Genomic DNA, 14,837 nt, shown 5'->3' on the forward strand with positions numbered 1-14,837 from the left:
ACAGATGAGCTCTGGCTTTTACTGGACATGAATTAACAAAATGTCCAGCAACTCCGCAATAGAGGCACAGGCGGTTGGTGATCCTCCGTTCCCTCTCCTTAGTCGAGATGCGAATCCCTCCCAGCTGCATGGGCTCAGTCTCAAAGCCAGAGGAGGGAGATGGTTGCGATGCGGAGCAGGGAAACACCGTTGAATGCGAGCTCTCTTCCACGAGCCCGGTGACGAAGATCTACCCGTCGTTCTATGCGGATGGCGAGAGCAATCAAAGAGTCCACATCTGAAGGAACCTCCCGGGAGAGAATCTCATCCTTAACCACTGCGTGGAGTCCCTCCAGAAAACGAGCGAGCAGCGCCGGCTCGTTCCACTCACTAGAGGCAGCAAGAGTGCGAAACTCAATAGAATAATCCGTTATGGACCGTTCACCTTGGCATAAGGAAGCCAGAGCCCTAGAAGCCTCCCTACCAAAAACTGAACGGTCAAAAACCCGAATCATCTCCTCTTTAAAGTTCTGGAACTTGTTAGAGCAATCAGCCCTTGCCTCCCAGATAGCTGTGCCCCATTCTCGAGCCCGGCCAGTAAGGAGTGAAATGACGTAAGCAACCCGAGCTCTCTCTCTAGAGTATGTGTTGGAGAGAGAACACAATCTCACACTGCGTGAGAAAGGAGCGGCACTCAGTGGGCTGCCCGGAGTAGCAAGGTGGGTTATTAACCCTAGGTTCTGGAGGCTCGGCAGGCCAGGAAGTAACAGGTGGCACGAGACGTAGACTCTGGAACTGTCCAGAGAGGTCGGAAACCTGAGCGGCCAGGTTCTCCACGGCATGGCGAGCAGCAGACAATTCCTGCTCGTGTCTGCCGAGCATGGCTCCTTGGATCTCGACGGCAGTGTAACGAGCGTCTGAAGTGCTGGGTCCATTCCTTGGTCGGTTCCTTCTGTCATGCAGGTGAAAGAGGACCCAAAGCGACTTAACAGAAACAGAGTTTCTTCAAGTCCAAACAGAAAACGACAAATCCTGAATCCTTAACAGGAAATGTCCAAACAGGGAATAACAGAAATCCTCTAGTCTGTAGAGGGGAATAACAGGAGAAGCGGCCACAGACTGCAGGTCGCCGGGTAGGCGCAGGCCGTAGCTGACAGAGACACCTGCTCACACGCAGCATCTGATGAAGGCAAAAACACGACAGGACAGGGCGATACACAATCACAGCACGGTGAATTCTAAACAAGGAACCGACAGGACAGGAACGGAACACAAAGGAAGAAATAGGGACTCTAATCAGGGGAAAGGATCGGGAACAGGTGTGGGAAGACTAAATGATGATTAGGGGAATAGGAACAGCTGGGAGCAGGAACGGAACGATAGAGAGAAGAGAGAGCGAGAGAGTGAGAGAGGGAGGGGGAGAGAGAGGGATAGAAAGAGGGAAAGAACCTAATAAGACCAGCAGAGGGAAACGAATAGAATGGGGAGCACAGGGACAAGACATGATAATAAATGACAAACATGACAGGTTTGATACTCATCCCTGCAGGTTGGCTGGACTTCGCTAAAGACCCGTAGATCACTACATTACTCCCTTTTTGTTTACAAGCCCCTTCTTCATAAACGTCCATCTTATCTTTGCTGTTGAAGTATAGACACCTGAGTTGCCTGATCTGTTCACAGGATTGGTTAACTCTTCAGGTTTCTAGCGTCTCCAATGAGTTAGGCAAAATTCAAAATACATTTTAATATTGATGTTCTGGTGTCATTCGGGCAATTTAAAGTATTGATTTGGGACGTATTTGTGGATGAATGTAACTGTTTATCTGGGTGATTTGTGCTGTTTTGTTTTGTGCTTCCCATGACTATGTTATTATTTCATACATTGCAGAATAATAGTGAAGACATCAAAATGATGAAATAACACATATGGGAATCATGTAGTAACCAAAAAAGTGTTAAACAAATATTCAGTTGAAGTTGGAAGTTTACATACACCTTATCCAAACAAATTTAAACTCAGATTTTCACAATTCCTGACATTTAATCCTAGTAAAAATGGGTTTAGGTCAGTTAGGATCACCACTTAATTTAAGAATGTGAAATGTCAGAATAATATTAGAGAGAATGATTTATTTCAGCTTTTGTTTCTTTCATCACATTCCCAGTGGGTCAGAAGTTTACATACACTCAATTAGTATTTGGTAGCAATGCGTTTAAATTGTTTAACTTGGGTCAAACATTTCGGGTAGCCTTCCACAAGCTTCCCACAATAAGTTGGGTCAATTTTGGCACATTCCTCTTGACAGAGCTGGTGTAGCTGAGTCAGGTTTGTAGGCCTCCTTGCTCGCACACACTTTTTCAGTTCTGCCCACACCTTTCCTATGGGATTGTGAGATTGTGTCAGGGCTTTGTGAAGGCAACTCCAAAACCTTGACTTTGTTGTCCTTAAGCCATTTGCCACAAATTTGGAACTATGCTTGGAGTCATTGTCCATTTGGAAGACCCATTTGCGACCAAGCGTTAACTTACAGACTGATGTCTTGAGCTGTTGCTTCAATATATCCACAGAATTTTCTATTCTCATGATGCCATCTATTTTGTGAAGTGCGCCAGTCCCTCCTGCAGCAAAGCACCCGCACAACATTATGCTGCCACCCCTGTGCTTCACGGTTGGAATGGTGTTCTTCGGCTTGCAAGCCTACCCCTTTTTCTTCCAAACATAACGATGGTCATTATGGCTAAACAGTTCTATTTTTGTTTCATCAGACCATAGAACATTTCTCCAAAAAGTACGATCTTTGTCCCCATGTGCAGTTGCAAACCATAGTCTGGCTTTTTTATGGTGGTTTTGGAGCAGTGGCTTCTTCCTTGCTGAGCGGCCTTTCAGGTTATGTCAATATAAGACTAATTTTACTTTGGATATAGATACTTTTGTACCTCCAGCATCTTCACAAGGTCCTTTGCTGTCCTTTGCTGTTGTTCTGGGATTGATTTGTACTTTTCGCACCAAAATACGTTAACTCTAGGAGACAGAACGTGTCTCCTTCCTGATTGGTATGGCGGCTGCGTGGTCCCATGGTGTTTATACATGTGTACTATTGTTTGTACAGATGAACGTGGTAAGTTCAGGCATTTGAAAATTGCTCCCAAGGATGAACCAGACGTGTGGTGGTCTACAATTTGTTTTCTGAGGTCTTGGCTGATTTCTTTTGATTTTCCCATGATGTCAAGCAAAGAGGCACTGATTTTGAAGGTAGGCCTTGAAATACATCCACAGGTACACCTCCAATTGACTCAAATGATGTCAATTAGCCTATCAGAAGCTTCTAAAGCCATGACACCATCTTCTGGAATTTTTCCAAGCTGTTTAAAGGCACAGTCAACATAGTGTATGTAAACTTCTGACCCACTGGAATTGTGATACAGTGAATTATAAATTCAATAATCTGTCTGTAAACAATTGTTGGAAAAATTACTTGTGTCTTGCACAAAGTAGATGTCCTAACCGACTTGCCAAAACTATAGTTTGTTTACAAGAAATGTGTGGAGTGTTTAAAAAACGAGTTTTAATGACTCCAGCCTAAGTGTTTGTAAACTTCCGACTTCAAGTGTATATATTTTATATTGTATATTCTTCAAAGAAGCCACTCTTTTCCTTGATGACAGCTTTGCACACTCTTGGCATTCTCTCATCCAGGTTCACCTGGAATGCTTTTCCAACAGTCTTGAAGGAGTTCCCACATATGCTGAGCATTTGTTGACCTGCTTTTCCTTCACTCTTCGGCCCAACTCATCCCAAACCATGTCAATTGGGTTGAGTTCGGGTGATTGTGGAGGCCAGGTCATCTGATGCAGCACTCCATCACTCTTCTTCTTGGTCAAATAGCCCTTACACAGCCTGGAGGTGTGTTGGGTCATTGTCCTGTTGAAAAATAAATTATAGTCCCACTAAGCACAAACCAGATGGGATGGCGTATCGCTGCCGAAAGCTGTGGTAGCCATGCTGGTTAAGTGTGCATTGAATTCTAAATAAATCACAGACAGCGTCACCAGCAAAGCACCCCACACCATTACACCTCCTCCTCCCTGCTTCATGGTGGGAACTACATATGCAGAGATCATCCATTCACCTACACCGGGTCTCACAAAGACACGGCGGTTAGAACCAAAAATCTCAAATTTGGATTTCCACTGGTCCATTGCTTGTGTTTGTTGGCCCAATCAATAATTTTCTTCTTATTGGTGTCCTTTAGTAGTGGTTTCTTTGCAGCAATTCTAACATTTTTATATTTTATTTTTATTTAAGAAGGCAAGTCATTTAAGAACAAATTCTTATTTTCAATGACGGCCTAGGAACAGTGGGTTAACTGCCTGTTCAGGGGCAGAACGACAGATTTGTCAGCTCGGGGATTTGAACTTGCAACCTTTCGGTTACTAGTCCAACGCTCTAACCACTAGGCTACCCTGCCGCCCTAGACCATGAAGGTCTGATTCATGCAGTCTTGTCTGAACAGTTCATGTTGTGAACTTTGTGAAGCCTTTATTTGGGCTGCAATTTCTGAGACTGGTAACTCTCTTGAACTTGTCCTCTGCAGCAGAGGTCTTCCTTTCCTGTGGCAGTCCTCATGAGAGCCAGTTTTATCATAGCGCTTGAGGGTTTTTGCGATTGCACTTAAAGAAACTTAAAAAGTTCTTGAAATTTTCCTCATTGACTGACCTTCATGTCTTAAAGTAATGATGGACTGTCATTTCTCTTTGCTAATTTGAGCTGTTCTTGCCATAAAATGGACTTGGTCTTAGCCCTATTTGGTAAATCTTCTGTATACCAACCCTACCTTGTCACAAGACAAATGATTGGCTCAAACACATTAAGAAGGAAAGAAATTCCACAAATGAACTTTTAACAAGGCACACCTGTTAATTGAAATTAATTCCAGGTGACTACCTCATGAAGCTGGTTGAGATAATGCCAAGAGTGTGCAAAGCTGTCATGAAAGGGTGGCTACTTTGAAAAATCTCAAATATAAATATGATTCCATGTGTTATTTTATAGTTTTGCTGTCTTCACTTTTACTCTACAGTGAAAAATAGTAAAAATTGTAAAAAATAAAGAAAAACCCTAGAATGGGTAGGTGTGTCCAAACTTTTGACTGGTACTGTATACAAAAGTACGTGGACACCCCTTCAAATTACTGGATTTGGCTATTTCAGCCACACCCATAGCTGACAGGTAAATACAATCGAGCACACAGCCATGAAATCTTCATAGACAAACATTGGCAGTAGAATGGCCTTACTGAAGTGCTCAGTGACTTCCAACGTGGCGCCGTCATAGGATGCCACCTTTCCAACAAGTCAGTTCATCAAATTTCTGCCCTGCTAAAGCTGCCCCGGTCCAACTGTAAGTGCTGTTATTGTTAAGTGGAAACATCTAGGAACAACATCAAGGCAAAGGGTGGCTACTTTCAAGAATCTAAAATATATTTTGATTTGTTTAACACTTTTCTGGTTACAACATGACTCCATATGTGTTATTTCATAGTTTTGATGTCTTCACTATTTTTCTACAACGTGGAAAATAGTAAAAATAAAGAAAAAGCCTTGAATGAGTAGGTGTGTCCAAACTTGTGACTGGTTCTGTATATTTGGGGTAAATGTATATTTTTATGTTGTATTAGACAAGGCGCATTTACAAGAGACATACTGTACTTCTCAATATGTCTTCCCTGTTCAAATAAAGGTTAAAGAAACATTTTAAAATCTACACTGATTGAAGTGGATTTAACAAGTAACATCAATAAGGGATCATAGCATTCACCTGGTCAGTCTATGTCATGGAATGAATTGTACACAGGTACATAGTGTATATAGGCAACACCAAAGCACAACAAAACTGAACTGCATAGCTGTGAAAAACAGTACATTAGCATAATTCAAGGTCAATAACAGTCACAGATCAACTGTGCTTTCAAAATGAGGGAATGAATAGGGTGAATCATGCGCGGTACCCTTCCCCACCCATTCCCCATGTGAATATTCACTCATTATTTCTAATAAAACAATCATTAATATTCAACGCATGAAACACAGTGTGCATAAGCAATACCAGGCATCTTACTAAAGCTAAGCAATCTGTTACATCAAATTGTATATTGTAAAGCACTGCTTTGCTTTAGTTCGTTCTAAAGTACAGCATCCCCACACTATAAAGCAGAGTTTAGTATACTGAAACGGTACTTACAATTGGGCTGGCATTGATGTAATCTGAATTGCTGTGGCTGTTTTCAACCTTCAAGGTAATTCTTGAGTGATCATCTGAAATATAAATGGAGGAATTTATTGCATCAACTCAACAAGGACTCATCACCGTGCTAGGCCTGCCTGAAGTGTGTTATAAGCACTGGAATACTCAAATACTCAAGAATACACCCTCAAACATAACCTTTAAGCTATTACTCAAACATAAAGCAAACCTGCTCCATATATCTTATCATTTGAAATAGTCTCAGATGGGTGCAATTGACAGTAGCATGATATCTAACAAGAGGAGAGCTTATAGGCCTTGTGACCTGGGGTGATCTAGTGGTCTAAGCTGCTGCCTGATGTACTGCTGTGGGCATGGGTTCAAATCCCATTCACTGCTCTTTTAGTACACTCTATTCTACCTTTCCTCTCTATCCAATAAACATGGAACAATACGGAAGGAGGGGACTGCCCCACTCCTTTAAAAACAGAATAATTACTTACAGGCCACCACTGCATTGGAGCGGTTCTTCTTTGTGTTCCCTGCCCCCAGGCCTGTAGTGGAGGCGTTGGGCTCAGCCTGATACGCACAAAGAGCCTCCCACTCCTTCTCCAGACGATTCTTGTTCTTCAGGTGGTCCTCCATGTAAGACTAGGGAGGAAAAGAAGACATGGAGTCAATATGCATTCAATAACTACAGTTGTACCCATCGTGTCAGTTGGTGTGTATTCCTCCTCCATGTAAGACTAGGGAGGAAAAAGAAGACATGGAGTCAATATGCATTCAATAACTACAGTTGTACCCATTGTGTCAGTTGGTGTGTATTCCTCCTCCATGTAAGACTAGGGAGGAAAAGAAGACATGGAGTCAATATGCATTCAATAACTACAGTTGTACCCATCGTGTCAGTTGGTGTGTATTCCTCCTCAATGTAAGACTAAGGAGGTCGAGGAAAGAGAACATATTAACCAGGTAAGTCAATTGAGAAGACATTCTCTTTGACAATAATGATCTGACCAAGCAATGCAAAGAAAGACATACAAACAACTCAAAATAGAATATTCTTAATTCAGCAGGAGTAAAGATGAGCTAGTAGAAATGTTCTTAGAATTATATGAATAATAATGCTAATGTTTTGTGGCATTTGGTTCCGAGGTGTGTGTGTGTGTGTGTCTTTATTATTGTTATCTATGGTCTCTATGTGGTCCTAGCCATGTACAGTAGATGTAGAGATCACTCTTTTGTTGCTGAGAAATTTGCAATATTGTAGTGTATTTTAGGTTTAAAAAAGGCTTCAAAAGTTAGTCATTTCCACTTTAAAATTTGACTTGATTTGCCCGAACAAAAAAATATATCAACCACTACAGAAATGTCTAAAAAAGCTGAAATATGTAACTTTTGGGGCAACCCTACCAAATCCACAGAGAAATGTGTGTTATAGATATTTTATTCTCATTGAAAGGAAATCTAAGAAGTGGAAGATCTGTTCTATGTTTTGCATTCATAATTTTTGTTTTTGCATTTTTTACTTTCGGGTTTTGAAAATATATTTGACCGTTTAGATGGTACAACGATTCTCTACAATATATTACTTGTTTAATCACAAACTGAAATTAGGCAAACTATTCGATTTTAGCAAACAGGAAATGGCGGAGAGATTTCTGCATAGTGCATCTTTAATTATAATCCACATAATAATTAAAATTGGCTGTTGCTGCATGATTATTTTCCTGGTGGAGCAAACTGGCTCAAATGAAGAAACTACATCTGTAGTCAGGAACAGGAATAGTTCCCTCACAATGATAAGCCATTCAACCGAGCCCATTACCTCTCATAATGTATTCATCATTAAGTCAGGAGCACTGACTTTGATTAACTGCCGCTAATGAGATTGTCAAAGCTAAATGTGAAACCTACTGTAGCATGTTTTAGCACGGGGGCCAAACGGGTAGACTAGCTATTGTTCCTCTCTGTTGATAGAGGACAGTTGGACTGAGATGGTTGTTGGACATCAATGATTATCCAGGGTCCATACACAAACAGGTTAGGAAACAATCACCAGAAATGTCTCTTTAAAGCTGCATTATGTCACTTTTTGGGCGACCCAACCAAATCCACATAGAAATTTGAGTTACAGATCTGTCATTCTTATTGAAAACAAATCTAAGAAATGGTAGATCTGTTCTATGTGGGCTATTTCTACGCTTCCCAATCTTAAATTTAGTTTTTGCGCCTTTTGCTTTCGATTTTGTACACCAGTTTCAATCAGCTCAAAATACAATATTTTTGGTTATTGAAAGATATTTCACAACGTTTTAGATGGTACAATGATTTTCTACATTTCTTGTTTTGTCACAAACTTAAATTATGTGAACTATTAGAATTTATATTAATTAAATAAAATAGTCTCCTAAAACGGACTCAATGTCTGCGTCAGAAATGACAGCCTATTTCGTATGTAGTACACTACCACCATACTACCCAGATCCATAGGGATCTGGTCAAAAGCAGTGTACGGTAGGTAATAGCCAGCCATTTTGGACACAACCCTAATGTAATTCTATTAATAACATAAGGTTACAAATGAGTTGGGACATAATCTGGATTCATGTTCATTACTCAAAAGGGCTTAATAGACTTTCTCTTAACAGGGTATAGTGCACTACTTTTGACCAGAGCCGTATGGGCCCTGGTCAAAAGCACTGTAGTGCACTAGGGAATAGGGTACCATTTTGGATGTATCCTTGTCTGACTCTTACCCACTATGATATTGAAAAAGCATAGTGGAATACAGCATACAGAGACACACACACACACACACACACACACACACACACACACACACACACACACACACACACACACACACACACACACACACACACACACACACACACACACACACACACACACACACACACACACACACACACACACACACACACACACACACACACACACACACATTCCATTTAACAATGCTACTTTAATCCCTGCCCACACTACCCCGGTACACATCGGTCTCCATATCATATCAACACTTATTACATTATGTGCTGACACACTGAACACAGTCTGGGAAACGGGCTACATTTTTTAGCAGGGCACGAATTCATGGCCCTTCCTTGATTTAGCCCCTTATCGAATAGCAGCTTCATTCTGTACTTATATCCTTCCCAAATACCCCCTCCTCTACCTCTGCATCCCCCCTCCTCAACCAGCCCTACCTGCCAGGGCATCAGAGAGACACACTCTCCTCTGTGCTAATGCCAGAGTAATGGGGTTTTGTACTGTGTAAAGGGATTATTGCAATCCAATCAGGAGGTGCTGAGATCACCATGTGTCAGGCAAACACTGGCTAATCCCCTTACTGCTGGGTTTACAGCTGCCAAAGGTGCTCAATAAAATCAGAATGAAATAACGCTCGATGAGGAACTAGCGCTCGGCTCAGGGCTTCTCAGAGCTGTCGATGACGTTGAGGCAGGGCTAGAGCCTCGTAATGAACTAGAATAGAGCACCTGGGTAGGAGAAGGACATATGCACATACTGTATAAGCGGTTTGGTTTTACACTGATGGAGTGGTTCACAAATGGCACCCTATTCCCTTTATACTGTAATGCACTACTTTTGACCAGGGCCCATCAAATGGAGTGCACTAAATAGGGAATAGGGGGCCATTTTGGACGTAGACATGGAGATGCCAGGAAAAGGAACTAGCGTACAACTGCAACTTACACAGTACAGTGAGGTAGCTACAGTATCACATGGTTCTAATAAGGCAAGTTAAAAAAATCCTGGATGAAGTTTATATGGGATATGTCCCAGATGATACTACTTTTGACGAGAGCCCATCAAAGAGCGTGCATTATAAAGGGAACAGGGTGCCATTTGGAACACAGCCATGGAATAGGGGGTATCATGGAAGATTAAGACCTGCTCCTGAACACATATTGTGCTTTTCAACATAAATGCTCCTGATAGAGTTTTCCTCTGACACTGTGCTGTTTTAAAGTGATTAAACAACATATTACTTCATATACACATTGTGCCTGCAACATTGTGGTGTAAATCAACACTCCAAATTACACCTCAGCACACACCCTCACACTCAAAATAACTTCCGACTTGGCGGCTTCGCAAACCCCTAATCTATATAGACTCCAAGCAGTATAATCTATAACACTTACTGGGCCAACAACAAAAGACAGGATAATGTGCTTTATATATGGGGCAAGTTAATCCGTTTAAGGCACAGCCAAGTCTCTGAATGGAGTCATATTCTGAACGAGTCACAGGGGAAAAAGTAATACATTAACATAGATAAGATGGTGCAAGCCATTTCTCAAATTAAAATCAGTCGGGGATCATGATGTTGTGGGATTTGCAGCTTTACAGAAGGCAATTCATTTTGAGTGTAAAAAACTTACTAAGCAATTATGCTTTTTTCTGACACCCACAGTTTTAATCACTCTACAATGTACTGTAAGTATGCAGCTCGTACTGTTGGTACTGTCTTTCAGTACTGCTTGTGAAAACTCAATATCATTTCAGAATAGTGCTGGTCTGACTCTGGTCATATGATATGTCTGAGGAAACTACTCAGAACATTTACTGTGTCTAGATGAACAATCACTTTTAAGAAAGGGCATTTGAGGGCATTATGGACTTCAGTGTTGATGTCCATAAGAATTGCTATGGTGTTTGGAATGAATACAGACCACTAACAACGTATCAACTAAAATACAGACCACAAAAAACATAAACTAAAATACAAACTACTAACAACGTATCAAGTAAAAGCTTATCACACACAGTACTGAACAAAGAAAAGTATCCCTTGACCTGAAAGCTTCAGGAAAAACAAAGGGAAACATCAACCCTTCTCTATCAAAAAGATGGCATTCTTTTTTATTTGAGAGAAGAGTGGGAGAGGAGAGAAAGGTGAGAGAAGATAGAGGAGAGGGGAGGAGGAGAGAGAGAGGAGAGGGGGAGGAGGAGAGAGAGAGGAGAGGGGGAGGAGAGAGAGAGAGAGGAGGGGGGGAGGAGGAGAGAGAGAGGAGAGGGGGAGGAGGAGAGAGAGAGGAGAGAGAGAGGAGAGAGAGAGAGGAGAGGGGGAGGAGGAGAGCGAGAGGAGAGGGGGAGGAGGAGAGAGAGAGGAGAGGGGGAGGAGGAGAGAGAGAGGAGAGGGGAGGAGGAGAGAGAGAGGAGAGGGGGAGGAGGAGAGAGAGAGGAGAGGGGGGATTAATTGCAGGAGAAGAGAGATGCGTGCCCCTGGATCTGCCCCCGTCTCTTGCAGTATGTAATGAAGCAGTGCATTCAGGATGGGGGGCGGGGCCAGGGGCGCAGTGGGAAGGCAGGGAGCGTGGCTCACACCTCCTGATTAATTTGCCTTTGCTTCCCTGCCCTGGCTGGCTCCAATATGCACCAACCCACCAAAGGCCCAGTATCATGAACACTGAACAGAACCTCTCCAATGACGGCCTCGTGGCCCAGTTCATTCTCATATTTAAACTGCCGTACGTGGGAGGACGGGACAAACATTTTGGCCGATCCATTGATAATGGGCTCAGTTGAGTAGCAGCACATGTTACTATCTTCTGCCAGGGAGTTGTCCAAGGTACTGAAGCTCACAGAGTTTTCTCTCATGTTACCCTGCTGCTCCACTCACTGCCAGTCAGTCAGAATAGCACAGCCAGACAGAGGGTCAACCGTTGTGTGCGTTCATTTGCATGTCTGTGTGTCTCATATACTCCCAGCGTAAATCTCAGGGGCAATTAAGAGCTTCATGCCAATTGAACACATCCCAGGGCCCTTCTATCACTATGAGAAGCATATGATGCATGTAGACGCAGAGCAGGAGGACAGAGTTATGTGAAGAATAGCTATGTATTGCAATTATGGTAGACTGAGTTTTTCAGAATCAATGGATATTTTAATCTGTGTGAAAATAAGACATGTGGAACAAGCCTGCTCATGGAAATGTGGCTATAATGAGATGAATAGAAACAAAGAGAGAGATGGTGCCGGAGAGAGAGAGAGAGAGAGACGGAGTAGGAGGAGAGGAAAAAAGAGACTATGTGCAAGAGAGAGAAATAAAAAGAAAGACAGACGGGATAGAGAGAGATGAGACACAACGACAGACAGACAGAGAGACAGAGAGACAGAGAGACAGAGAGACAGAGAGACAGAGAGAGACAGAGAGACAGACAGACAGACAGACAGACAGACAGACAGACAGACAGACAGACAGACAGACAGACAGACAGACAGACAGACAGACAGACAGACAGACGGGATAGAGAGAGATGAGACAACGACAGACAGACAAACAGACAGACGGGATAGAGAGAGATGAGACACAACGACAGACAGACAGACAGACGGGATGGAGAGAGATGAGACACAACGACAGACAGACAGACAGACAGACAGACAGACAGACAGACAGACAGACAGACAGACAGACAGACAGACAGACAGACAGACAGACAGACAGACAGACAGACAGACAGACAGACAGACAGACGGGATAGAGAGAGATGAGACACAACGACAGACAGACAGACAGACAGACAGACAGACAGACAGACAGACAGACAGACAGACAGACAGACAGACAGACAGACAGACAGACAGACAGACAGACAGAAATAAAGATGTTTACCAGGATCATGTGTCCAGTGGAGATGTCCATGTTGGAGTGGACGGGTTCCTCAGACCAGGAGGAGGTGGAGCTTCGTGCCGAGGGGCTGACCATGGGCCCCCCGTCGCTGAATTGGGACGACACACTGTTGAGCCGTGACGACACACTGTGCATCGGCTCTGGGCGCTCCGCCGGTGGCTTGACCGACATCCGCTGACGACACAGCTCCTAGGAGCAGAAGGAGGGACACGGGTAGACCATAAGCACAGTTTAAAAAAATTATTTTATCTTTATTTAACTTGGCAAGTCAGTTAAGAACAAATTATTATTTTCAATGACGGCCTAGGAACAGTGGGTTACCTGCCTTGTTCAGAGGCAGAACGACAGCTCGGAGATTTGATCATGCAACCTTTCGGTTACTCGTCCAACGCTCTAACCACCTGCCGCCCCAAGTAACAAAGTAGTAAAAGTAACAAAGTAAACTCCCGTATTCTGTGAAATACATGTTTTTCATATCCTAATGTTTCTTAAGACCTACCTATACAGAAACAATGTATTTTTATGGTATACATTACATTGATTATTAATAGGCTGTTTAAAATATAAACTCAACAAAAAAAGAAAAGTCCCTTTTCAGGACCCTGTCTTTCAAAGATCATTCGTAAAAATCCAAATAACTTCACATATCTTCATTGTAAAGGGTTTAAACACTGTTTCCCATGCTTGTTCAATGAACCATAAACAATTAATGATCATGCACCTGTGGAACGGTCGTTAAGACACCAACACCTTATAGACGGTAGGCAAATAAGGTCACAGTTATGAAAACTTAAATAAATTGCAATGTCCCTGTGAGACGCCTAAGACACAGGGAGACAGGACGGACAGCTGATCGTCCTCACAGTGGCAGACCACGTGTAACAACACCTGCACAGGATCGGTACATCTGAACATCACACCTGCGGGACAGGTACAGGATGGCAACAACAACTGCCTGAGTTACACCAGAAACGCACAATCCCTTCATCAGTGCTCAGACTGCAATAGGCTGAGAGAGACTGGATTGAGGGCTTGTATGCCTCTTCTAAGGCAGGTCCTCACCAGTCTTCACCGGCAACAACGTTGCTGGGCCAGACAGGACTGGCAAAAAGTGCTCTTCTCTGACGAGTCGCGGGTGATGGTCGGATTCGCGTTTATCGTCGAAGGAATGAGCGTTACACCGAGGCCTGTACTCTGGAGTGGGATCGAATTGGAGGTGGAGGGTCCGTCATGGTCTGGGGCGGTGTGTCACAGCATCATCGGACTGAGCTTGTTGTCATTGCAGGCAATCTCAACGCTGTACGTTACAGGGAAGAAATCCTCCCCCCTCATGCGGTACCCTTCCTGTAGGCTCACCCTGACATGACCCTCCAGCATGCCAATGTCACCAGCCATACTGCTCATTCTGTGAGTGATTTCCTGCAAGACAGGAATGTCAATGTTCTGCCATGGCCAGTGAAGAGCCCGGATCTCAATCCCATTGAGCACGTCTGGGACCTGTTGGATCAGAGGGTGAGGGCTAGGGCCATTCCCCCCAGAAATGTCCGGAAACTTGCAGGTGCCTTGGTGGAAGAGTGGGGTAACATCTCACAGCAAGGACTGGCAAATCTGGTGCTGTCCATGAGGAGGAGATGCATTGCAGCACTTAATGCAGCTGGTGTTCCACACCAGATACTGACTGTTACTTTTGATTTTGACCCCCGATTCGTTCAGGGACACATTATTCCATTTCTTTTAGTCACATGTCTGTGGAACTTGTTCAGTTTATGTCTCAGTTGTTGAGTCTTGTGTTCATACAAATATATACACATGTTAAGTCTTCTGAAAATAAAAGCAGTTGACGGTGAGAGGACATTTTTTTTTTTGCTGAGTTTAGATGTTCCTAAGGCGTCATAGGCTGCTTCTTGCTTCCAAAAGGTTTTGTTGTTA

General features: G+C 43.2%; 1 protein-coding gene across 1 annotated transcript in view; it reads right to left on the bottom strand.

Moving 5' to 3' along the window:
- Positions 1–14,837, bottom strand: part of LOC124041902 (receptor-type tyrosine-protein phosphatase N2-like) — a 162,683-nt gene that overhangs the window by 27,911 nt on the left and 119,935 nt on the right. Inside the window, exons 16-18 of the mRNA XM_046360034.1 lie at positions 12,891–13,097; positions 6,730–6,877; positions 6,224–6,297 (exon numbers count right to left, since the gene is read on the bottom strand). Of these exons, the coding sequence (XP_046215990.1) occupies positions 6,224–6,297; positions 6,730–6,877; positions 12,891–13,097 (429 nt within the window). The remainder of the gene's footprint in view (positions 1–6,223; positions 6,298–6,729; positions 6,878–12,890; positions 13,098–14,837) is intronic.

This window comes from Oncorhynchus gorbuscha, linkage group LG08 (assembly GCF_021184085.1).
Source record: "Oncorhynchus gorbuscha isolate QuinsamMale2020 ecotype Even-year linkage group LG08, OgorEven_v1.0, whole genome shotgun sequence".
NCBI classification, from domain to species: Eukaryota; Metazoa; Chordata; class Actinopteri; order Salmoniformes; family Salmonidae; genus Oncorhynchus; species Oncorhynchus gorbuscha.